At 48.8% G+C, this 27241-nt stretch overlaps 1 protein-coding gene across 4 annotated transcripts in view; it reads left to right on the top strand.

Moving 5' to 3' along the window:
• Positions 1-3907: 3907 nt before the first annotated feature.
• Positions 3908-27241, top strand: part of LOC135255875 (peroxisome proliferator-activated receptor gamma coactivator 1-alpha-like) — a 226845-nt gene continuing 203511 nt past the window's right edge. Inside the window, exon 1 of one of the 4 annotated variants that reach the window (XM_064337634.1) lies at positions 3908-4439. In XM_064337634.1, coding sequence (XP_064193704.1) covers positions 4356-4439 — 84 coding nt within the window. In that variant the 5' untranslated portion in view covers positions 3908-4355. The remainder of the gene's footprint in view (positions 4440-27241) is intronic. The other 3 variants (XM_064337632.1, XM_064337637.1, XM_064337636.1) reach the window with 3 other exon arrangements.

The following is a 27241-nucleotide window of genomic DNA, read 5'->3' as shown; positions in this document are numbered from 1 at the left end:
TCCCCTTGTGTCAGGGCACCATCTTGAGAGATGGGAGCACATTAAGGACATGCCTGGTAACAGTTTTAACCTGCATTATGCTCAGATATCAACAGAAGCATCCTATTTAGGCATGACGGAGAGCCGATTGCCAACAACCTCCCATGAAATGAAGCCCTCGGGGACAGTGGGAGCCGGAATGGCCCCATCACGCAGGCCTCCTCCAGTGCAATTACCACAGTTTGAGCCGGAATGGCGGTGCTTGGCTTAAGGTGATGGCGGGGAACAGAATTGTCTGCGGACGAGTGAGGTTATTTAACGGCGTTCACTGCGGCGTGCGATGACAGGCGCGCCTCCATCACGCTGCGTAAGATGCTGGAGACGGCTGCGACGGCAGAAGAGACGGACCCGATCGCAACGGTGCGCTTATTTTCCAAAGCAAGCGCTGGTCCAGTGGCAATTAGGCCATGCAGTCCATTGCAGTTCTCAGAAAGGTGTTTGAGCGTGAGCTGCTTTTAAGGTTGCAATACAGAATATCTCATTTGAGATGCGTGTAGAACACTTAAAAATAACTTAATAAATTGTGCCCTCTCTGGGTTCTGAACTAATGATCTGCACTGCTACTTGCCAAAAGCTGTATTTACCCGACTAGGCCTGCTAGGTTGACCCAAAAACTGGTCCTAAAGCAGGGGTGTACAACAAGGGGCCAGTCCGTATCAGGATTGTGTGCCAACTTCCGCTCTTAATTTCTTAATTAGCTCAATCTTATTTTGATCTGACATTTGTATAAGCACCAGCAACAACCACAGACTGCAAAGTGTACGCTGTAGATTTTATTGTGCTGAAGTACAGGATTTAACCAGCGTAGTTTAGAGAGCTGAAAACTATAACTAAGGTGGTTGGTTGGAACAACCACCCCTGATCTGAATTGTGCTCATACTTAGTGTTCACATGAAGCTCACACTGAAAGATGACCGTATTCTGATAAACTGCCGGTGATAATCCTGCCCCTTTGACTAAGGCCGGCCCCTTTTCCCTGACTGGCCCAATGAGGACCAAGGGATCTGAAGGGCCAAAAGCACTAGTTTGAGGAACGGAGAGGGTGTGGTGAACTTCACACAATTGCTGGCATGGGGTGCATATGTTGGTACTCAATCTGTTAATTAATAGTAACCAATTAAGGACTTAGTCAGGCTGAGGGATAAGCCGCTGGTCTTCAGTTCTGCTTGCGTTCTTACCCAAGACGCCAGGTGAACTAATCAGCTGGTTTAATTGATAAATCAAATTCTGCGTAAGGATGAAAAGCAGCAGGCCCTGTATTCCCCCAGGTCCAGTAATATAGAACTCTCCTTTCAGCTAAACACAACTGTGAAACTGTGAAAGTGGAAAATCCATGTTCAGAAAGGGAAAAAAGTCCTTTCCAATGTTGTGTTCAAATCACCTGGATTTGATAATTAGTGCAATCCTTCAGCCACAAGATTGAATTAGTTGGTGAAATTGGCTGGTTGAGTTCATGGGGTGGAAGAAACAAGTGGTGGGACTTCTACTTTCTGACCCCCTGGACTTTCCACCTCTGATCATTTGACACACTTCACAGTTGCTTTGTAGGTTTATGAGTATTATAATAGCATATTAAAAGTCTTTTTCAGCCAAATAATCAAAACACCGACAACAAACCCATTTAACCATGTCCAGTAAGAAAAACTCAGATCGGTAAATCCATGCGCTCTTCCTGGGTCAGGTAACTCTGGTAGCCTCACCTGTCTCCATTTCTCACCTGTATCCGATTACCCTGGCTCAATTATCCAATCAGCTCTGCACACCAACAACAATGCCAGCTCACTCATTCAGCATCTGACAATCAGGTGTTTCCTGTAGCTGCATTAGAACAGCCTTCAGATCTCATTCATGAGCTTATCGAGAAATGCTTGCTTAGAAGATTGAGCTAATCCAGAATAAGATGGGCAAGAGAAATTTCTGTTGTAATATATCTGGTGTTCTTCTGCATGATACTGTTTGTCAGGGCTGCCCGACCCTGTTCCTGGAGATCTACCATCCTGTAGGTTTTCACCGCAAACCTAGTTTGGCACACCTGAGTCTACTAATTGGTACCTCGGCGAGATCTCTAGCTGTTGAATGAGGTGTGCTTTGTTAGGGTTGGAGTGAAAACCTGCAGGACGGTAGATCTCCAGGAGCAGGGTTGGGAAGCCCTACTGTCCGTAGGTTCTGTCTGGGCTCCTCCCACAGGTTGCTCCTACCAGCATCATATTTGCTTAATCCTTAACACTGCTATCTCCTTATTGGCCCACTTTCCCCCCCCAGGTCACAGGTCATTCCACCCTGTGGGTGAAGTCTGAGGAAAAAGCCTTGACTGGTCGCATCGCATCCATTTCACCCACGTCCTCCATCTCATCTGTGAGGCGAAATACAAACAGCACTGAGGCGCCACACTGGAGTTAAAGAGGGTGCTTGGCAATCAGCGGCCCAAAACGAGGCAGACAAAAAACAAAATAATAAAATAAATAACAGTCTTCTTTCCAGAGAGAAAAAAAAACGGCGATAGAATACCACTGTCTCTCAGTAGCCTAACAGAATTATGAGTTCTTACAAAAACAAAACCCAAAGCAAACTGTGGCATGATGTCAGGTTGGCCTGCAGGGCGAGGCTGAGGCAGAGGAGGCTAAATCAGCGACGGAGCTGAATGACCGTGGAAAGGCGCAGTCGGGAGATTCAAATGGTCATTAATAATGCCCAAATACACGCGCAGCCAAATATTTAAATGGGGTTGACTGGCTGGGTCAGCCTGTCCGCTGCTAATTGTGTCCCAGAGCGACTGTTTCCTCATTAAAATTGGTAATTTGGCCGGAGACCTGTGGGCAAGCTCTGCATGCTGAGGTGGCTATTGCCACGTCCAGGGGGCTGGCAGCAGCGACCCGCTCAAAGGTCAGAGGTCACAGAGGCCGTCTGGCCCCCTCCACAGCTTCTTCCTCGGACAGTTAGGAGGCCACCGCAGAGTGCGTTTCACCAGAAGGGCCCCTCAGGTTGGAGAGATCTCCACTGTACTCTGAACTCCTGCTGCTGACCCCTGACCTCTGACCCCAGTAAGACCGCCCACCTCACGGTGCCTCCAGTCATGAGCGGTGACCTCTACCCAAGGTCACGTTGTTCTGCTGGCTCATCGTTAGCCACAGTATTTCCAATCGCTTTTAAGTACTGTGGGTATGTTAAAAAATTACAATAACCCAAAAAAACTAAATAGTTATGCTCATCTGTTGCGATGGCACTCTTGCTTTGCCCGACACCTTGTCCCGGGGGGGCTGGTTACACGCCATTCTGAACCCGTACCCCCCCCGCTCTCATTCGCTTTTGAGACACGCACTTCCTGTATCTCGCCACGACGACCTGGCAAGCCGCTCCGGATAAAAGATTTTGTCAGATAGAACACATTAATCGACAATGACAAGGACCACACGCACACAGGCACACACCCATACACACAGACACAGACACACGCACACAGGCACACACACCCATACGCACAGACACAGATACAGATACAGACACACGCACACAGGCACACACACCCATACGCACACAGACACAGACACACGCACACAGGCACACACACCCATACACACAGACACAGATACAGACACAGACACACGCACACAGGCGCACACCCATACACCCATACACACGCACACAGATACAGACACACGCACACTCCACTGCTAGGGCCCCTTGATATCAGTGTGCTTTATTTGAGCGACATACTCCTCAAACCAGATTCTAATTGGCTAAGTTTCCTCAAACCAGATTCTAATTGGCTAAGTTTCCTCAAACCAGATTCTAATTGGCTAGGTTTCCTCAAACCAAATTCTAATTGGCTAAGTTTCCTCAAACCAGATTCCACCAAGTTCCACCAGGGTTCCAAGGGCCCTGTGAAAATTAATTTAGTTTTGCAAACATATGAAACAGACCATCATACAAGTTCACGCAAATCTTAAATGTCTTTTAACACGATCGTTTTAATTAGAACGATAAATAAATGTTGACCACATTTCATTTTGACCTTGACAACCTGTTGCGGAACAACCTTCACTGAATATACAGGCAGCTGGCGACTTCCCCGGTTAAGGTTTCACAAGTTGTGTGTTTAAAAAAAACAAGAACGGGGAAAGTAGGCATGTGCTCCAACAAAAGGCAAATCGGTTTTGGAATGAGAGAGCTCACGTGACGGAATAAACCACAACACTGGCAGCCCCGCTCCTTCTCGTGCATCACACACGGCGCCGTGGAAACAAACAGGGCAGACGAGACGAGGGAAACAAAACACTAAGAAAGAAATTCACTCTCCGCTGCTCCCGACACCGCACATGATGGACGGTTATGCTATGTCTGAAGACGCCTTGTTTTCCTCGTGTCTCCTCAACTTCCCCGGGGAAAATTCACACGACCAGGTAACGTAGACTTTATTGGAATCCCACGTACCTGTTTAAACTGCGGGCAGGGCTGTTTCTGCTCCGCTCGCGAGTGAGGCGGTTAGGGATTTTAGTAAATGCGATACTTGGTGCGATTGAGGTTTAATTTGCAATTGCGATAAAGAGGAGAACACCATTCTTAAAGCGTTCAATGCAATCTTCCCCTAATGAATGCGCGACGCGCTGACTGGTGTGCAGCACAACCGGCTACAGAATGTATTGATATTTTCATTTCCATTATAAATTTTGGAGTGTGTTTAAACGAACTGTCTGACGATGATTCCGCGTATTTACTGAACCGTCTGGTTTGTGTGATTTAAGAGCTTCATTGGGGGGTGTGTCAGGGCATAATTGACCCGACTGGATGGCTATGCCCCACGTATACATATAACAAACTCACGTGAACTTGATAGTAATAATAATAATAATACGCGGCATGGTTTTTGAGAGTATTGCAATTATATGTGTATAAACAGTATATCCGCCTCTGTGATTCCATTTCGGGAACAGGTACTTTTTTCACAAACGGATATCCGACGCGCTATAGCGCCAAAGCACGTCTAACTGCCCACGCAAATTAATGCACGAGATATACTTGCCATTCTGCGTCATCACCATTACCGTTTGGAATGCACCTGATTTCAGTAAGTTCAGTTTTCCCTCGTGCAATTAGTAAATACATCCCCTGGAGAGAGAGAAAAAAGTATTTTGCCAAACCATCGGGGTACGTGTTTAATGCAGATAAATGAAGTGTGGCGCGTGGTAACTTCGAGCACAGTTCCGATATGCCCATGCAGACTAACGCGACGCTGTGGGAATGCAATTGGTAGAGTGCCGTGCCGTCGTCACGAGGACACGCTAGTCGCGCTGCCGTGCTGAAGTTCCAGAGCGTTTGAAGCGCGCAGCTACACGCCCCAGGCTGCATGTACAGCCCGACGCTATACAAACCGAAATGAGCATTAAACGAGCCCTGTTCCCCCGAATATCTTTAGCTGGCGGGGAGTGTGGCTAAAAATAACAAACATTTCAATTAATGAACGTACTGCCTGTGTGGTAGACTGCGATCTTCGATTGACTAAGAAAACAAAGCACTGTTCTTCTCTTCAGCGTATCTAAATGGGAGATGAGATCAATATTTTAAAATATCATTGACATTCCATCAGGCAGTTTTTTTGTGTGCTTCTGTTATCATGTGTGGAGAACATTAAAATGAAAAGCATTTAATGATGTCTGCTGATTATTAATCTATAAAAATCAGGAATGTTCAAGAGGCTACCTGTACGATGGGTCCAACTAAACCCTGGTTCATAACGGCTACCTGCCGCACTGTCCCAAATCTGATGACCACACCTGTGCAGACTGAGGTCCGTAGTGAGGTACAAGGTATGCAAAAGTTTGGGCACCCCTTGCTGAAATGGCCTATTTTTCAGATTTTCTAATTCAGCAAGACGTTAACATAACCTCTACACAGAACAAATTTAAACATTACATATTTCTTTAAATTTTAATGCATGATTACTATTTTATTTACTGAATTTAACCGATTAAAAAAAAACCAACAACAAAAAAAAAAAAAAAACAGTTAATTTGGCACATGCAAAAGTGCACCCTTTCAGTCAGAGTTTAGTGACACTTGTGTTGGTTGAAATACCCCCCCCCCCTCCTCCCCCCGCTCCTCCTTGCAGAACTCTTATAGTTCAGAAATGTCCTTAGGTCTTCTTGCATGCACTGCATGTTTGAAATCCCCCCACAGATTTTAAATAAATATAAGTTTGGACACCGAAGGCCATTCCTAAACCTAAATCTTTCCTCCCTTTAAATAATAATTCATGGTTGATTTTTGAGGTATGTTTTGGATCACTGTCTTGTTGAAGTATCTGACCTCTATTCAGCATCAATTCCTTCACTAACTCTGCGACATTTACTTCTAGGATTTGTTGATATTTAGTTGAATCCCTTCCATCAGCGTGACATTTCATGTACCACTGGCTGCCACAAAAACCCAAAGCAGAGTAGATCCACCCTCCTGCTTAATGGTTGGCACGGTGATCCTTTCTTCAAATTCTTCCCCTGTCTTCCTCCAAATTTTTCTTTGGTGGTTGTGGCCAAAAAGTTTTTTTTTTTCCCATCAGCCCACAGAACTTTGTTCCAGAAAGTCTCTGGCTTATCTAAGTGTTGAGTTGCATATTTAAGGCACTGACTTTTTTTGATGAGATTGCAGGAAAGGCTTACTTCTGACAACTCTTCCATGCAGATTGTATTATCATAAGCAATGCTGCAGAGTGGAACTGTGCATCAGTGATCTGGTGTGAGCTAAACCTTTCTGCAGGTACCTTGCAGTGATGTGGGGGCTTTCTGTTCCGTACCTGGCCAGTCCAGGTGCACTTCTGTCAGAGCTTCCTCTCAGCCTTCCAGATCTTGCCTTGACTTCAACAGTGCCCCTTAACTTCAGATTTTCATTGACTTTTATGATGGTGGAAGTTCCACGTTTTAAGCATTTAGATATCATCTTACAGCCTTCCCCTCCTTCGTAACAGTCAATTAAACTTTATTTTCAGGGCTTCAGTCAGTTGCTTAGAGGAGCCCCATGGTTGTTGAGAGTAAGCACAGTTCCCTGAGGTTAGAAGGGTCCATTTGCGAGACCTTCAGCAAGTTTTAATGGATCAACTGGAAGGATGCTTAAACTTCTGCACGTGCCATATTCATGTTTATGTTCAATGTTTCATTCAGATTCATTCAGCAAATAAATAGTAATTGTGCATTCAAATCTGCAGAAATGTGTCATCTGTGTACTTATACCTTGCAGAGGTTGTGTTAACTTCTTCTCTCTTAGAAAAACGTGCAATTTGACCAAACCTGGTCAAGCAGAGCTATGTTTGTTTTCACCTTAAAATCAGCAGCCAGTTCAAACCCTGTAAGCCAGGTGAGGTGAGTTAACTGTGTAATCAATCTGCTTTAATTAATGGGATAAGTGATTTACCTGATGCGGCAGGTGCTTTACATCAATTGATCAAGGTAAGTGCAGAATAACAGACACTGTGGCTCCACAGGACCATGTCCAGCCACCCTGGCGTATGATGTACACTGGTATGTAGTGTGCGGTGCATTGGTATAATGTGTTGGATATGCTGTGTAATCTATGGTGCATATAATCTATGGTGTTATATGATCTGTCGTGTGTGGTACATGGTATGTTTGTGTGTAGTGTACAGTTTATGGTTCATGGTATAGGATATATGGTGTGTGGTGGATGGTAGATATGGTATAGGATATATGGTGTGTGGTGGATGGTAGATATGGTATAGGATATATGGTGTGTGGTGGATGGTAGATATGGTGTAGGATATATGGTGTGTGGTGGATGGTAGATATGGTATAGGATATATAGTGTGTGGTGGATGGTAGATATGGTATAGGATATATGGTATATGGTAAGTGGTACTCGACCTAAGGTGTGAGGCATGTAATATGTGGTATATTATGTGTCAAATATGGCATATATTACATGGTCAGTGACAGTTGGCTATTTTCTGAAGAGCTGATAGGGCCAGACTTCAGTCTTTCTGTTCACGGAAGGTTTCAAATGAAACTGCACGCCGTCGTGCCTCTCCGCTTTTTAACCGACAGTAAAGACGTTTTATGAATAAGTGAAGAGTGGACAGTCTGTCCGCGTGGCCAGAATGTGCGCTCCAGCTCGAGGACTGAGAATAAGCGCCGTGCATTATTCAGCCGGTACTGGATTCTCGAGGTCCCACAGAGCTTTAGAAACACGGCGCTCGTGCACGTAACTGCCCCCTCCCCCCCCCTCCAAAAAAACAAGATTTCCAACGGGCGCTAAAGGAACTAACTGACATCTCTTTATAAAAGAGTCTCTGCTACAGCGCGACCAAAAAAAAAGAAAAAAAAAGAGAGTAAGTTATGCTGTACTTCTCTTCTTGGCAGTTTGGAGAGGCGCTGTCCACGGTGCTGAAAATGTCATCGCGCGCATCTGCGCTGTCCCCTGCAGTTTGAAGCTGAGTCACTGTCTCGCTCTCGCGCATGAATCGCGATGCGCCGCTTCGCCAGTGGGTGTGTGCGTGTGTGTGTGTGTGTGTGTGTGTGTTACCGGCTACAGGCTCGTCTGAGGCCACGTCCGTCCCCATACTCTCCCTGTACGTTCCGCAAAATCCCCAAAAATACACTTTATCGACTCAACGACCATTTTCATGCGTTTCATAAAGATCACCCCCCCCCCTCCAAACAAAAACAAACAAAAAACTGCATTTTTTTTCAGACCTGGATCAAATGCTTAAAGGTCCCGAAGCACTTTAATTCTTGACTCCAGCAGATGCCTGAGATTTTTACAGTGATGCATTTTCTACTAACCAAAGCGTACGAAAAAAATGTACGAATGAAAATTAATGCTTGTTTTACAATAGTCGGTAATCTGCAGGAATTTTACCCGAATTATCCGGCCCAGATTGCGTTACGGTTTGAGGACTAAACTAAGGGGTAGATTCAACAAGAAATGAAATGCAGTTCGCGCTGCGTATTGCGCAATAGACCCAAACTCGTATTAACGATTGATTCACTGAAGCATTTATGCAGGCGAGTACGAGTACCGTTCAGACGCGCCAAAAATAGTTGGCGCGCGCAGCTCACAGCAATATGTCACTTTCCGTCCATCTCCGTTTCCTCTGTCACATCAGCTGTACGGTAGCGGCTCTAAGGTATAAATGTTTCCTCAGTGAGTCATATTTATATCTTGGAATACTGATTTAAGATGGTAAAGGGTACAATGGGCGTACCTTTGAGGGTGCTGCCGCAGTGACAAGCTGTTGTACCCCAATAGCTACAATTTTTTGCACAGTTTTTCTGACAGTGTAGGAGCAAGAACTCTGCACCCTAAAGAGCTGGCTTCGTGAGCCCAGTTCATAATTAACCTGGGGCCCTCGACGTTTTCTGCATCAATGGTTAATCTGTAGAACCTGAACTTTGTGAGGGTACCGCTATATGCCAGGAGAATAAACCCGTAATGATGTGATTATGGCGCTTTATTGCTGTTTTTATAGCGAATCGAAAGGCCCCCCTGCGAGCTGACATTCAGTGCTTACCTCTCGCGGTGATGTCATCATTTATATTTTATAGCTTTATCGGCAGTTGAGTTGCCTCGTGGCACCGCGGCCCTGGGCGTGCCGACCCCGATGAGCCTGCCCCTGAACTTTGCGCGGTCATTACTCCGCTGGTTAAAGTTTGAAGTGTCCGCGACCTCTGCGAACTTTGTTGGTCATTCGCACTCTAATGGCTTGTTATTTCTCTATTATCAAAAAATATATAAATAAATAAACTGAAATAAAAATCCCACGGGCGCTTCCTGTGGTAATTTTCGTTTCAGGGTTTTTTATTTTTATTTTTCATTTCAGTATGAATCATACACGGGTAGACAGGCGCTTAGCGTCCCTTCTTAATTTAAGCTCGGAGAATTTTATCATGGCTGTACCTGCGGTTATCTGTTCTTCCCTCTGAAACATAATGTTACGGATGAAAAGACATCCGGCTTCAGGAAGGTACCTGGCGGTCGCTTTATCTGTGTGTGCCAAGACAAAAGCCCGTGTAAACAGGAAGCGCTCTTTTAATTCACCTGAGAAGCTGAGCCGAGTTGATTGCCCAGGGGGAATCTAACAGGAATTGAACGTTGTAGCGTTGTCAACTTTTGTGCATAGGCCTAGTATTTATTTATTTATTTATTTATTTACATAGAGGAGACTGCCTGCCTTCAGTGTTACCGCGTCTTTCTTTCCTGCGATCTGTTCATAACGCGTTGCACAATGACCAGCTGATACGCAAACGTCGTCAGAGCAGAACGTATTAATTATACTGGTCAGCAGCTCATCGAAGGTGTAATGTACCGTAGCAGCAGCTTCTGAAAGATTGATTTGACTGGTACGCTCCGTGGCCTTCTGAATGCTAGAATATAATTATATATTGATGCAATTAGCCAGCACATTACAGTTTATGTCTTGTTGTAAATGTAAACGGCATGCTTTTAAAAGGAACCAAAAGAATAAAAAACAAAATAACTATTTTTTTACTCAGAGAGAGCATGGTAAAATCTGCAATTACTCATAAATGAACAAAAGGACCATCGTTTATATTGTAACATGAAGCCTTTCATCTCTCTTTTGACTATTACATTTTCAGGCACGTAAACAATTGTTTTCAATTGCATTTTTTTCGGCAGCGAGTGTCAGTAGGGGGATGTTCTTTTGAGAACGCAGCTGCTCGCTCGCTGCAGATTAATTGCTTTTCTTAACCTCCCTGCGCGAGCGCGCGAGAGCATCACGGCGGCACTGCACGGACAGCGCCTGCGGGCCCCCGCGTCCCCGAAAGCGGGAACAACAAAACGGGGAAAAGAAAGCAGTCCAGCGTCGCTGTGCCCACCCCCTGATTTTGACCCGCTTAGCTTCCCGTGGGCTTCCCGCTCTTTTTCTGCCGCATTACCGGCGGCCAGACAGAATTAGCCTTCACCAGAGACCCAGCGACGGTCTCCTATTCATCCTTCAGTAAATTAGTTTGGCGCCGAGATTTATTCTACATCGCAAGAGAAACGGCTCCTCTGCAACCGTTTTGCAGCAGAGGGCGGGGAGTTGGTGGTAAATCCAAAAGTACCATTGGAAAACTTCTTGGTCGCTGACTAGTTGGATTTTTTGGCCTTGATTTAGTGTTTGCTCGTTTTTACTCCCTGTCTTCAGGCCTGTCGTTTGAAACAGTGTCTCCCCCTAGTGGTAGATTCTGATAATACAAATGTAGAGACATTCCAAAGTATGCCCGCCCGGTCTCTCGCGTCGTTAGAGCATTTTTCTCCAGATACAGAATCACATTTCTCTCTCCATGTCCGCATTTTCCGTTTGCCTCAGAATTAAAATGGTTGCAGAAATAAACGGCATTCTGACGCTTGGGAATGGCCAGCACCGTTAAACGGAGGCACAACACGTGATCCCCGTTTCCTGTCAAACCCGAGGATGTGTGTCAATCGCAGTGATGGATTAACGTTGTCAGAAACGAGACGCGGCCAGCCTACTAATTAATGAATTCAGCGCGCCATTTCACCGGCGCGAGCAGCATAATGTAACGAGAATGTCATGAAAGGATATTGAGAACATAACCGCCGCTGGTGCTTTCTTGTACTTTTGTGTCGGGGAATTGTGGATGGCAGTCAGAGAGAGAGAGAGAGACGTGTCAATGTGATCTATCTGCGAAATAATAAAATGTTATGGGGCTTGTAAAGGCTTCTGTGATCTGTTGGAAGAGATTGCACGGGCTAATTTTCCATCAGAAAGTAGTCCAAGGATGTTTTTTTCCCCTCCCTTATTAGTGAGAAAATACTGATTTTCAGGCCCCTGGATGTCTCTGGGGGCCTCTAGTTATTTGGTTTTATTGCTGAATATTCTCTCCTGCGACCGTCCGTCAGAGTACAAGACCAAAACCCGGGGTGTAGCACAAAATTCTGGGCCCTATACATAAGCAGTCTCTGAGGGCCCCCTTCCTCTCTTGGTCCATGTCTCTCACACGTCATTCCAGGCTTTTCGAGGGCCCTCCCCCCATTCGGGCCCTGGGTAGTCAGTCCCACCCCCCCACCCCCCCACTACGACGCCCCTGCCCAAACCCCTCTGCCTCTGGTTGAAACATCTTGGGCCTGAAAACAAAATAAAACATGAAAAATCCAGAAGAATCCCACGGTTGGGTGGTTGCTGTAGGAGGGGGAGGGCTGAGTGTGGGATGGTTTTTTGGGGGGGGGGGTCCCGGGACAGTTTGTGTCTGCTGTACTGTGGACAGTAAGCCAGGGGCCCCTGAGGGGTTTGAGAGAGCTCCTGCTCTGTGTCGATGAAGGACCCACCAGGTGTGAAGGCTCACTTTGGAGTGACCTTTCGTTTTTTTTTTTCTGGCTGGCTCTAAACAGAATTAAGGATTGAAAGGTCAGTCTGTTGTTGGTGGTGCTGTGTTTTTTTTATAAGTGTGTCAGGTGGGAAATGGTCAGAAGTGGTCATACTCTGTCTCGGCTGAACAGAGGAAACAGAGTTGCCTGTTAGTGCCGCTCCTCTAAGTTTGCTCGGTTTGGGGGTGAAGGTGGGGGGGGGGGGGCGGTGTGCACCTGTGGGGCTGTTACAGTGGGCCCCTCCCACCCCTGAGGGCAGTGCATGGAACAGTACCTGCCACATCTCCCAACACAATGTGTCATTGAGAACTGCAAAGAAAAAAAAGCTGTTCTGTTCAAATATCTTTTCCCATAGAAACGTCTGTATAGATTGCTCATCCAGACGTCCATCCATCCATTATATATATTCGCTTATTCCTGGTCAGGGTTGCTTGAAATTTTTATCAGGGACATTGTAATTGCCTTTTTGCATATTGTGCATGGATGTATGTGCGTATAAATGATGTAAAAATGATTTCCTTTCCTCACAGAGCATTTGTGCTGAGCTGTTGTGCAGACGGGCTGTAGGTGTGGAAACAGTGCTCTTATATGATGTTCTGTGGAAGGTTTTGCCCTGGGAGTTTTGGCTCAGTCGGAGCTCTCACTGTTCTGTGTTGCGATTGGTCGGTCTTCACAGGTCACCTGTACAGGTGCTTTTCTTGGACTCAAAACTTTTTGCCTGCGAAATACTCTGAGCACATCGCTGTCCGGTTATTATGGGATGGAAAAAGGGCTCCTGAGAAGTGCCTGCGGTCGTCAGTGGAAACATTGCAGGGATTTTGCGGTGCGGTATGTTAGATTTTAGCGATAGATCCAGATTGGATGGTATAGACAGCTGGATGCATGTAACCAGGGGGAGTTTGATCATGAGTTTTGATGTTTGCAGTGGTGCAATAACATCACTGTGAGGAGCCAGTCCTGCAGCCTCTCTCTCTGTCTCTCTCTCTCCCTCTCCCTCCCTCTCTCTCCCCCTCTCTCCCTCTCTCTCTCTGTCCCTCTCTCTCTCTCTCTCTGTCTCTCTCTTCCCCTGTCTCTCTCCCTCTTCCTCTCTTCCCCTCTCTCTCTCCCTCCCTCCCTCCCTCTCTCTCTCTCTCTCTCCCTCTCCCTCCCTCTCTCCTCTCCCCTCTCTCTCTCTCTCTCTCTCTCCTCCCTCTCTCTCTCTCCCTCTCTTCCTCTCCCTCTCTCTCTCTCTCTCTCCCTCTCTCTCTCCTCCTCCCTCTCTCTCTCCTCCTCCCTCTCTTCCCTCTCTCCCTTCTTCCTCCCTCTCTCCTCTCTCTCTCCTCTCCCCTCTCTCTCTCTCTCTCTCAGTGCTTTTCCATTTCTCCAGCAGTCTGACGCTTTCTCGGTGATTCACAGCGCTGGACCAGCAGCCCAAAGCGATAGCACGTTTCCGTTTATGTTCCTGCGTCACATTCTGATAAAAAGTTGGCAGTGAAAATTCTATTTTATTCGCTTTCAGAAGTTTGTAATGGCTTCATCAGGAGAACATTTGCTCGTACCCCTGCCCGCTCTGGACTGCTAAATGATTTAACCATGTATTTGGAAAGCCAAAGCCCCTGGACTAGGGCCTGCTGTAGGCCTCACACTCTCACCTTGAGGACCTCAAGCACGTGCAGTCGCTCAGTAGAAGCTTCCTGAATGTGCAGTATTTTTGTGTGTTGTTGAACCGTTCTGTTACACATCCCACCATTTTCCTTTTCAGCTTTATCCTCTTTTAAAGGGTTTTGGGGAATCATTTTGAATTTGGGTTTTTATTGTGGTGTCTGACAGTATCCACTGTGAAGCACTGTAGGACAGCCTGTCTGTAAATGGGACCGGGCCCAAATAAAGATGGATTAATTGACTGATTGGTTGATAGGTTGATTGATTGCTCAAGTAGCCCATCAGCAACGATGGCGACAAATGAAAGGGAGTTCTGGACAGAGAGTGTCCGATACTGACATCACTGTCACCTCTCACAATATGACTTTGACATCATATGACATCATCGGGGCAGCTGTTCTTCACAATAATGACCTCCCTGCTCTCCTGTGAGTGGCAGGCTTGATTAGCTGTCCTTATTAAAGATCGGCTACTAATGCCTGCCTCTAATTCTGGCCTCTTGTCCGGAGGTACCACAGATATTCTGTTTAATTCAGCTCTGTGTACTTTGACCTCAAATCATTCTGATTGGCTGGCTGCTTATGAGTTATTCCAGAGGGGGTGTGGTTAAAGAGATCCAGAGCTTGTGTGACAATTTGGATTGTTGTTGTTGTTGTTGTCATAATAACAATAATATATAGCTAATTTCCCATGCTCACTGCAATGTGCAGAATGAAAGACGAAACTCTGTATTTGCAATCAGTGCAATCAGACACATTATAATTCCTAAACTAGTGGACTGTTAATTGGACAGAGAGCAGAATTAGCGGTGACTGCGGCAGTACGGAGAGAAACCCGGAAACGCAGCGTGCGCTGAAGCAGACGGAACCTTCCGGAAGCGGAGGAGGCGGGGCGGACGGAGGGTGAGAGTGGCGGGCTCTCCTCTCCTCTCCTCTCCTCTCCTCTCCTCTCCTCTCCTCTCCTTTTCTCTCCTCTCCTCTCCTCTCCTCTCCTCTCCTCTCCTCTCCTCCTCCCTCTTCCTCTCCTCTCCTCTCCTCTCCTCTCCTCTCCTCTCCTCTCCTCTCCTCTCGTCCTCGCTGGAGGTGATGGGACCCGATGCCTCCGCAGGCCTTCGTCTCACTAGCCGCCGCGATGGCGCTTGGTGGGCAAAGATCGGCCGGGCGTGGAAATGGAGCGTGTTCGTTAAACCCCGTTACGTCAGGGTCGGAACTCTGCGTGTGGAGGCCCTGGCTGATGATGTCATCATGCAGGCGGTCGCTCTCGAGCCGGCAGAGACCGCCATCTTTAAAATTCGCTGCGTTTGAAAACCTCCGAAATGGAAACGCGCCTGGCGGTCTGCGCTCCGTGTGCGGGCCCCGCGTTCACACGGTGTTCTAACGGCGGTACAGCGAAGCGATGCGATTGGCCCGTTTCACCCCTCGGTAGTGTGGCTCTGTGTGTGACGGAACAGCCTCTTGTTTCCGCAGAAGCCCTCCTCCTCTCTGGGGGGAGTCCGTGGAGATGGAATGTGTGTTAAGGAAATCTTGTGATCGAGGTGGGGCGGGCTTGGCTTTTGAAGGAGACTGTTTTGTTATCAAACGAAACAGAAGAAAGAAGCGAGCACTAACGGGGGGGAAACCCCCCAACTACCCCCCCCCCCCACCCCCCCCAAGGACGATCAATCAGCCCCACTCATAAAGAACACCCCCCCCCCCCCAGCAAAGTGCCTTGTTCCTGTCTTTAATCACTGTTAACATCTGTGCTCAAATATTATCCTCGCCACTTCCTGTGTCCTGGGGTTTGCGGCGCGCTGATTTCCTGTGTGTACAAAACAAAACTTGCATCAAAGACGACACTTGAGGAATGACTTCATCTCGCTATTCAGCGGGGATGAGTTTTTAATTTTTACCTAACAGCCACAACAATGCAGCCCTATTGCCACCCAGTGCTTGTTGTGAATTACCATATAAAGTGCCTGATAAGCATATCTGTGCGTTAGCCAGGGAGAGAGAGAGAGGGAGAGAGAGAGAGAGGGGCACCTTTTTGGTAGAGAACATAAATGGGGAAAAGGGGCAAGTTATGTTTTGAAATAACACACGCAGATGCACCAACAGACTCATACACACGCAGGTGCACACATGCAAACACACACGCAGATGCACACGCAAACACTTGTGTGTGTGTTTGTTGGTATGTCTGCGTGTGTGTGTGTGTGTGTGCGTGCGTGCATGCGCATGCGTGTGTGGTGGGGTGGGGGTGATATCTGCTCTACGGTATATGCATGGAGCAGATTTGTTTTCAATGTGTGTGTGTGTGTGTGTGCGTGCGTGCATGTGTGCGTGTGTGTGTGTGCGCGTGTGTGTGTGTGTGATATCTCCTCTATGGTATATGCATGGAGCAGATTTGTCTTCACTGTGTGTTGGAGGGGATTAAGTGCACGGGTGAAAAGCCATCAATCAGAGTGGCACCTGCAGCAGGCCAATCAGACGGCTTCCTGGCCTCACAGATCTGTGACGGAGCGCCTCCCTCTTCCTGTGAGCTGGCCTGTCTGTCACCACGCATCCACGGGCGCGTTCGTTTCTGCCAAAAGCACAGAGAAAATGAGATGTGACGGTTTTCGGATTGTTGGGTACCACACGCGCAGAGAACGACGTGCTCGCCAGGTGCTACCTGAGGACACCCCCCACCGCTCCCCCAGCCCTACCCAACGTCCCCCACCCCCGCACCCCCCACCCCCGCAACCCTCCTTCACCCTAATTTTAATGAACGGATCATGTCTTGCCGGAGAGAAAGGCATCTGCTTATTGACGCTGATGGAAGAATTGATTAGTTTTTGCATTTCGCGGTTTTAAATTGCAACTCTGTAATCTGGCTCGGGTTTGAATGGGGCGAGAGTGCTTTCACAACAAGTGGGGGGGGGGGGAGTGGATGGGGGTGGGTGAATCTAACAAATGAAGCCATCACAAGCGCCCTGATGTCACACAAGCTCCTGTGCGGCGTGATTAAAGAGCGGAGCTGGATTGGAGGGTGCCGGGGAGAGGGGATACGGAGGAGTCGACACGCGCGTGCGATTCCGTCGCCCGAACGCTCCGGGGTCTCTCCCGGACGGGTAGCGCCTGAAACCCCAGCCTTGAGCCCGAAATACAAACACGTTGTCTTTCTCACGGCTGAGGCCTGGACGCTTCCGCTTCCCAGAACGGTGGCCTCTGATTGGTCCTTGGAATTGTACGATGGGCGCTCCATTAGGCCAGTACTTGCTTCCCCGCAACAGCATCTATCAGACCGTCTCTGTTTTTAAAAGTATATTTAAAAATGGTGCCTTTGTTTTTAAAGACTTTTCTCACAGTTTGAAATGGCGATCTTCCTTCACCTGCTCCCACTGCTGCATCCACAAACCGTCTTTCTTAAATAATATTTTGTCTTTCATCAATTTTTTTTCCTGTAAAGTGTCTATGTGATACTCGCACTGTAAAAAAAAAAAAAAGTGCTGCACACATAAAACTAAATTGAATTGAAATTGAAATTTTCCCCTGCCTGGGAACCACAAGCTCTGTCTCTCTGGCTTCTCACTGCGTCGAGCTGCACTCCAGTGTAAACGTGAACAGCCACGGGCAGCGCTGGATAGGAGTTTAGGTGAGGACACACACGCACACGCATGCACATACACATACACACACACGTGTATGCACATACACATACACACACACGTGTATGCACACACACACACGCACATACACACACACACACACACACACACACACACACACACACGCAGGCCCACACACACACACACACGCGCATGCGCATGCACACACACATACACACACACGTGTATGCACACACACATGCACATACACACACACACACGCAGGCCCACACACACACACACACACACACGCGCATGCACACACACATACACACACACACGCAGGCACACACACACACACACACACGTACATGCACACACACACACGCACATACACACACACACACACGCACGCGCATGCACACACACATACACACACATGTGCATGCGCACACACACACACGCAGGCCCACACACACACACACACACACACGCACGCGCATGCACACACACATACACACACACGTACATGCGCACACACACACGCACATACACACACACACACACGCTCTTAATTTGAAACCACTGACAGCGAGGGACTCCAGCTCAGGTGTGTGTGAGAGACACCAGCATGTCACAGGTCTTTACCAGTAAAGCCTGCTTCTTCCCCAACAGCCGCTGTCAGCAAGCGTGTCAGCAACAAATCAGACGTGTGAAAATGTTTTTTTCTTTTCTTTTCTTTTCACTGCCAAACTGTGAGCTCCAGGACTCGAACCCCAGTCGGACCGGGGGGATCTGTGTGCTGGGTTCAGAGCTGGCCGCCCTACGGACCGCGCCACACGGCAGTCGTTGCTCTGTCCCTTAATGTCTCCTGATAACCTCACGGACGGAAGGACGCTTTCGTACTGAATGAAATTCCCTAATGGAAACTCGGTGAAGGGCACAGGACGGCGGGTTCTCTTGTGCTTCCCGTTCTGCCTCCCGCTGAGGACGGACTGGTGGCTCATGGGAAAAGCGAGAGTTTCCTGGACGATGCGGAGGGGGAAAGCCGCGAGCAGCCGCTTTAATTATCAGGTGTCTGCGTTCGTTATTTCCGCTGGGAACGCGGTGTTTTTTTTGTTTTTTTTTCTTCACGGCGGGATTCACATCTCACTTATTATATCAGCGCAGCCAGAAATAGTGACGATGACTAATACTTTATCAAGACCCGGGCAAATTGCTCTCCTTCATATAACAAGCTGTACCTTCAAAATGTGCAGTCTTCCTGAGGTCGACCGAACCCACCCGAGTCATTACTGGCGCTTACTCACTTTACCTGCTGGTGGTGAATGGTGAGTGGGCTGATTTTTAAAAAAAGAAAATTATTTTTTAAAGGGTTCTTTGGGCTGTTGTCCCGGGGGGGAAAAAAATATCATTGGCGGTTGACCTGACGATGATCTATTGATCTAATTGCAGCTTGAAATTGATTCAAAGTTTTGCGGTTAAAAAGTGGGTAAGTTTTTTTTGGCAAACGGACCACAGGGAAAGGTTTGCTTTGGTGCATCCCCAGTTTATTTACACCTCTGTTTCTCCTGCAGTGTGTGTCTGTGTCTGACAGCTGTGCGGGGTTTGGAGAGTGTGGGGTTATTACTGAATTATGAATGATTAGAAGGAAAGCTGGAAGTTGTTATTGTGTGGAACCGCTTGCCAGCTCACGCTGAACGGGCAGAGACCCTCCGGGTGTTCAAGTCTCGACTTGACACAGAGCTGGATGCCCTCTAGACTGCAGGAGAATAATGAGGCAGATCCTCTCATTATCTGTTCTCCTTATTTCTTATGTTCTAGATGGGCTGAATGGCCTGTTCTCCTCATTATGTGTTCTTATGTTCTAGATGGGCTGAATGGCCTGTTCTCCTCATTGTGTATTCTTATGCTCTTATGTTCTAGATGGGCTGAATGGCCTGTTCTCCTCATTGTGTATTGTGTATTCTGCTTGTGTGGGGTGCATGCGGGCGGTTCTGCTTGTGTGTGGGGCATGCGGGCGGTTCTGTGTGTGTGGGGTGCATGCGGGCGGTTCTGTGTGTGTGGGGTGCATGCGGGCGGTTCTGCTTGTGTGTGGGGTGCATGCGGGCGGTTCTGCTTGTGTGTGGGCATGCGGGCGGTTCTGTGTGTGTGGGGCGCATGCGGGCGGTTCTGCTTGTGTGTGGGGCATGCGGCGGTTCTGCTTGTGTGTGGGTGCATGCGGGCGGTTCTGCTTGTGTGTGGGGCATGCGGGCGGTTCTGTGTGTGTGGGGCACATGCGGGCGGTTCTGCTTGTGTGTGGGGCATGCGGGCGGTTCTGTGTGTGTGGGGCGCATGCGGGCGGTTCTGCTTGTGTGTGGGGCATGCGGGCGGTTCTGCTTGTGTGTGGGGTGCATGCGGGCGGTTCTGCTTGTGTGTGGGGCATGCGGGCGGTTCTGTGTGTGTGGGGCACATGCGGGCGGTTCTGCTTGTGTGTGGGGCATGCGGGTGGTTCTGTGTGTATGGGGCGCATGCGGGCGGTTCTGTGTGTGTGGGGTGCATGCGGGCGGTTCTGTGTGTGTGGGGTGCATGCGGGCGGTTCTGCTTGTGTGTGGGGTGCATGCGGGCAGTTCTGCTTGTGTGTGGGGCATGCGGGCGGTTCTGTGTGTGTGGGGCGCATGCGGGCGGTTCTGTGTGTGTGGGCATGCGGGCGGTTCTGCTTGTGTGTGGGGTGCATGCGGGCGGTTCTGCGTGTGTGTGGGGTGCATGCGGGGGGTTCTGCTTGTGTGTGGGTACATGCGGGCGGTTCTGCGTGTGTGTGGGTGCATGCGGGCGGTTCTGCGTGTGTGTGACGCATGCGGGCGGTTCTGCGTGTGTGTGGTGCATGCGGGCGGTTCTGCGTGTGTGTGGTGCATGCGGGCGGTTCTGCGTGTGTGTGGTGCATGCGGGCGGTTCTGCGTGTGTGTGGGGCATGCGGGCGGTTCTGCGTGTGTGTGGTGCATGCGGGCGGTTCTGCTTGTGTGGGGCGCATGCGGGCGGTTCTGCGTGTGTGTGGCGCATGCGGGCGGTTCTGCTTGTGTGTGGCGCATGCGGGGGTTCTGCTTGTATGCGGTGCATGCGGGCGGTTCTGCTTGTATGGGGCGCATGCGGGCGGTTCTGCGTGTGTGTGGGGCATGCGGGCGGTTCTGCTTGTGTGTGGCGCATGCGGGCGGTTCTGCTTGTATGTGGGGCAGGCGGGCGGTTCTGCGTGTGTGGGGCGCATGCGGGCGGTTCTGCAGTTGGATGTTCTGGAGTTTGCTGTCTGCAGTAACTGGTCGCCGTGGTGAGCGTGTACGCGTTTCTACGTGCTTCTCGCGGCTCTGCGGGGGGCTTTGTTGCCGGTCGCTCTCTCGGGGGGGAGGGGGGAGGGTGTAGGGGGGGGTGCCCCGGCTGTCTCACCCCCCCTCCCCCCCCCACATCTTTTTTTTTCGATCTGTCTGGAAAAACCCTCTTTCATTTCACGGGCACCTGGTCCCCCGGTGTTTGGGAGGAAGAGGAGGAGGAGGAGGAGGAGGAGGCTTATCCGCATCACATCTCAGGCTTTTATAACCGCTGAGACTGTGGACCCAAATACTGAAACAGCCTGATGCAAAAACAAACAAACCAGCAAGCAAACAAACAAACTAACAAACAAGCAAACTAACTAACTAACTAACTAATTGACTAACTAACTAACTGACAAACAAACAAGCAAACCAACAAACCAACAAACAAACAAACCAGCAAGCAAACAAACAAACTAACAAACAAGCAAACTAACTAACTAACTGACTAACTAACTAACAAACAAACAAGCAAGCAAGCAAACTAACAAACTAGGAAACAAACAAGCAGGCAAACAAACAAACTAACAAACAAGCAAACTAACTAACTAACTAACTAACAAACAAACTAACAAGCAAGCAAACAAACTATCAAACAGGTAAATTAATGAGTAAATGAATATGGCGTTTTTGGGCATGATTTTTTGCCTTATAGATGCTGTGTGTGTTCATTTTTGATTGCTACCCATCAGCCACCTCTGCAACCTCTGGGTGCATGAGCTGATCCCTTGAACTCCACATTAGACAAGGGAGATTATTTCACAATAATGCGCGGAATGTTCCGGAAAGCCACGGCAACTATCAGGGAGATACAGCCATGGACAGATTACTGAATGGACTGTCCGGTCCTGGGACTGGTGCTCAAACGCAAACTTTGAGTGGTCATGAATCAATCATCCATCTTCTTTATATTCGCACAGTACCGCCTGTCTTGTGTTCGTGCATTTAATAAGACAGTTCTTGCGTATGTTGTGACTTTGGGACCTTGTTGTGCGTCAGCAGTGTGTTTTGCAGCCTGGTGCTCGATGGCTGGAGAGTGAAGTTAAGTCCTAAACAAACTGATTGTATTCCTTGGAAAGTGTCTTCACAGAGCCTTATCGATTGGTCTTGTTTCTTGTGTGCAAAAAAAGACATCAATCCAATTCTCACAAAATGACTCCCCACCCCCCGCCCCCGTTTGCAACTTTATATCTCTGTGAAATTGTCTTAGTTGTGGTTTGTTTTGTCTGCAGTTTGATATCGCTGTTATGTATTTCTGTTGTGTAATTTATTACTGTTTTAGTTGGTTGTTAGACATTGCTGTTATTGTGTTATCTGTGCTTGTTTTGGCTGCAGTTTTGATGTCACTGTTATTGTAGGCCTATGCCTTGTGGATATGTTTGGCTGCAGTTGTGATGTCACTAGTATTGTAGGCCTATGCCTTGTGGTTATGTTTGGCTGCAGGATTATACTGTATCACTCTAATTGTGTAATTTGTGGTTTTGGCTGCAAGTTTATATTGCTGTTACCACGTAATTAAATGCTTCAGTTGAGGTTTGATGTCGGTGTTCCTGTTATTAGTGGTTGTTTTGGCTACATGCTTTATATTACTACTATCACTACTATGCTCTGGGCCTGAAGCATTATTTTTGTCTGCTGAATCGGGACTGTGGTGACTGCGCAGTCCTGCGGGGAGTGAGCCGCGAGCAGGACGAGCTGCGTTCACACTGCCGCAGTTTCAGCAGCCGAAGGAACGCGCGTGCGCAGATGGTTTTTTTTTTTTTTTTTTCACATTGATGCGTCAGAGATCTCTTTTTTTGGGGCCTGTGTTTGAGTCAGCCCTTCCTCCAGTGGTAAACTGCAGAACAAGGGGGCTGCTTAATCCAGGATTTGGGGAGATGTCAGGGAGATTACACGCCGCCTCTGAGCCCCCCCCCCCACCCTCGTCAGCACCTCGGCCGCGTCTTAACTCCACTAAACACTCCTTTATGCTTCATCCGCGGGGAGCCAATTACCGCCTGAAATACTGCGTGAGGGCACTTACTCTGGCCTGAGACAGAGTTATCTTCCTCTGATGAACATTACTCACACACTTTCTCCGCTGAGTCTTTTGGTTGGTCGGTCCTGCTCGTCTGAGATGATCGTAGGCTTGTCGGTGTTGTCGTTTTGTTTTGTTTTGTTTTTTTTTTTTTTTTTTTGGCCGAGTCTCTCCTCGAAAAACACGGTTTTAAAAAATCCTGCATTCCTGTGATGTCACCAATGCCGTTTTTTTCTTCTTCTTCAGCCGAAGTTTAGAAGGACTTGTGTGAACTTTCTCTTGCTGTTGATCTTGTTGCTGCAGTTGTTGTTGTTGTTTTTGTGACACGGCTCTCCAAGCTGTGTAGGGGGGGAAAGGCAGTAATTTTCCGTGAAAAGTTGGAGAGGTGTTCGTGGAGCTGCTCCTTTCATGTGCGCTCAGGTGCAGACGGGCTGTGTTCGGGGACCGGGGTGCTGGGGCGCTCACAGCTGCCGACGCCCCCCCTGTTCCCCTCACGGCCCAAAAACACGTGCCCAGAATCCGGAATCGAGCCGAGAGAGGGGGAAACGGGGGAGCATGTTACCCCAAAAGACCTCCCCTCTCCCTCTCTACCTCCACACAAACCAAAAGACCTCCCCTCTCCCTCTCTACCTCCACACAAACCAAAAGACCTCCCCTCTTCCTCTCTACCTCCACACAAACCAAAAGACCTCCCTCTCTCTCTCTACCTCCACACAAACCAAAAGACCTCCCCTCTCCCTCTCTACCTCCACACAAACCAAAAGACTTCCCCTCTCTCTCTCTACCTCCACACAAACCAGAAGACCTCCCCTCCCTCTCTACCTTCACACAAACCAAAAGACCTCCCCTCTCTCTCTCTACCTCCACACAAACCAAAAGACCTCCCCTCTCTCTCTCTACCTCCACACTAACCAAAAGACCTCCCCTCTCTCTCCCTACCTCCACACTAACCAAAAGACCTCCCCTCTCTCTCCCTACCTCCACACAAACCAAAAGACCTCCCATCTCTCTCTCTACCTCCACACAAACCAAAAGACCTCCCCTCTCTCTCTACCTCCACACAAACCAAAAGACCTCCCCTCTCCCTCTCTACCTCCACACAAACCAAAAGACCTCCCCTCTCTCTCCTTACCTCCACACAAACCAAAAGACCTCCCCTCCCTCTCTCTACCTTCACACAAACCAAAAGACCTCCCCTCTCCCTCTCTACCTCCACACAAACCAAAAGACCTCCCCTCTCCCTCTCTACCTCCACACAAACCAAAAGACCTCCCCTCTCTCTCCCTACCTCCACACAAACCAAAAGACCTCCCCTCTCTCTCTCTACCTCCACACAAACCAAAAGACCTCCCCTCTCTCTCTACCTCCACACAAACCAAAAGACCTCCCCTCTCTCTCTCTACCTCCACACAAACCAAAAGACCTCCCCTCTCTCTCTCTACCTCCACACAAGCCAAAAGACCTCCCCTCCCTCTCTACCTCCACACAAACCAAAAGACCTCCCCTCCCTCTCTACCTCCACACAAGCCAAAAGACTTCCCCTCTCTCTCTCTACCTCCACACAAACCAAAAGACCTCCCCTCCCTTTCTACCTCCACACAAACAAAAAGCTCACCCCTCCCTCTCTACCTCCACACAAACCAAAAGACCTCCCCTCTCTCTCCCTACCTCCACACAAACCAAATGACCTCCCCTCTCTCTCTCTACCTCCACACAAACCAAAAGACCTCCCCTCTCTCTCTCTATCTCCACACAAACCAAAAGACCTCCCCTCTCTACCTACCTCCACACAAACCAAAAGACACCGCCCCCTCCCTAACTCCACACAAACCAAAAGACTCCCCTCTCTCTCCCTACCTCCACACAAACCAAAAGACCCCCCCCTCTCCCTAACTCCACACAAACCAAAAGACCTCCCCTCCCTCTCTACCGCCACACAAACCAAAAGACTTCCCCTCTCTGAGGGTGACAGAGTGGGAGAGGGAGGATGAGAGGGGCAGAAAGAAAGATGGATAGAGAGAGAAGGACAGAAACGCCTAATTTTTGCCTGGCATATCTGGGATCCGAGAGAGAGACAGAGACAGAGAGAGAGAGAGATGGGCATGTCAATGTTTTTAAGTGTATGGCATGTAAAGAACAGGGCTTTTAAACTGCTCTACTTTCCACACCGCGTAGGTAACCCCTTAGTCACGACTCCGCGGCTGCAGTCACGCAGTCCCTCTGACGCTGAAATAAAGCGCCCGTCTCCCAGCAAGCTTTGCGGTCGCCACGGACGCGGCCCGAGACTCTGACTCACACAGCGGCTTCATAGGGACACCCGCTAAACAGAGGGCCAGTCCACAGTACGGGAGGGGGGGGGGGGGCCCTGTCTAATCAGGGAAGTACCGACAGGAGGGTCACTCGGTCTAATCAGGGAAGTACCGACAGGAGGGTCACTCGGTCTAATCAGGGAAGTACCGACAGGAGGGTCACTCGGTCTAATCAGGGAAGTACCGACAGGAGGGTCACTCGGTCTAATCAGGGAAGTACCAACAGGAAGGTCACTCGGTCTAATCAGGGAAGTACCGACAGGAGGGTCACTCGATCTAATCAGGGAAGTACCGACAGGAGGGTCACTCGGTCTGATCAGGGAAGTACCGACAGGAGGGTCACTCGGTCTAATCAGGGAAGTACCGACAGGAGGGTCACTCGGTCTAATCAGGGAAGTACCGACAGGAGGGTCACTCGGTCTAATCAGGGAAGTACCGACAGGAGGGTCACTCGGTCTAATCAGGGAAGTACCGACAGGAGGGTCACTCGGTCTAATCAGGGAAGTACCAACAGGAAGGTCACTCGGTCTAATCAGGGAAGTACCGACAGGAGGGTCACTCGATCTAATCAGGGAAGTACCGACAGGAGGGTCACTCGGTCTGATCAGGGAAGTACCGACAGGAGGGTCACTCGGTCTAATCAGGGAAGTACCGACAGGAGGGTCACTCGGTCTAATCAGGGAAGTACCGACAGGAAGGTCACTCAGTCTAATCAGGGAAGTACCGACAGGAGGGTCACTCGGTCTAATCAGGGAAGTACCGACAGGAGGGTCACTCGGTCTAATCAGGGAAGTACCGACAGGAAGGTCACTCGGTCTAATCAGGGACGTACCGACAGGAGGGTCACTCGATCTAATCAGGGAAGTACCGACAGGAGGGTCACTCGGTCTGATCAGGGAAGTACCGACAGGAGGGTCACTCGATCTAATCAGGGTAGTACCGACAGGAGGGTCACTCGGTCTAATCAGGGTAGTACCGACAGGAGGGTCACTCGGTCTAATCAGGGAAGTACCGACAGGAGGGTCACTCGGTCTAATCAGGGAAGTACCGACAGGAGGGTTACTCGGTCTAATCAGGGAAGTACCGACAGGAGGGGCCCTCGGTCTAATCAGGGAAGTACCGACAGGAGGGTCACTCGGTCTAATCAGGGAAGTACCGACAGGAGGGTCACTCGGTCTAATCAGGGAAGTACCGACAGGAGGGTCACTCGGTCTAATTCGGCTTTTGTTCCAGCACCCTGTCTCTACTAAAATAATTTTGGTCTTTCGTCGAGACATTGATTAGTTGAATTGAATGCTTTTGTGAGGTAATGGAGTTTATTAACTAACACCCCCCCCCCCCACCCCCCACCCCCCTCGCAAAAATGCCTGCAGTCTATTCTGGAGGAAATCGACTTTGGCTGGAGATCGCTTTTCTCTTCCTGTCCGTCGCTGTCCCAAACGCAGTCTGAAGTGGCTCTGATGAGGAAGAGCAGTAATACTCGTGCATGTGCAGCATTATTAAGACATACAATTACTCTTTATTGTGAGAGGAACCCTCCTTGCATTGTTGACAGGTTCTCTTAGTTAAGTTTATTTGGGGTGTACTTATTTTCTTGTATAATCGCTTATCGCTTAATTGAATCTCTACATATGCAGACACCTCTGGAATATCTCAGTGCCAGCTCTTGGAAGTGAGCCATCTTTGGTGATTCCAGAAGTGGGAAAAATTCTGTTCAATGCAGGCTGACAAAATGGTGGCCTGTAATGTTTTTCCTTCTTATATTTTCCAGTGTCCTCGTCTTATTTTACTCACCATAGAGTTACTGAATGACTCCTGACATGTGCAACTCAGCAAAACAGCTGTCATAGCACAACATTCATAACACAGCTACACAGCATTCATAGCACATTATTAATAGCATAGCGTTTACAGACACAGAACACAGCGTTCATATCGCTGCATTGATAGCCACACAGAACTCATGACATCATCACCCAGCATCCTCCTGCAG

This window comes from Anguilla rostrata, chromosome 5 (assembly GCF_018555375.3).
Source record: "Anguilla rostrata isolate EN2019 chromosome 5, ASM1855537v3, whole genome shotgun sequence".
In the NCBI taxonomy this organism is placed as follows: Eukaryota; Metazoa; Chordata; class Actinopteri; order Anguilliformes; family Anguillidae; genus Anguilla; species Anguilla rostrata.
This window is presented reverse-complemented; position numbering and strand designations above follow the sequence as displayed.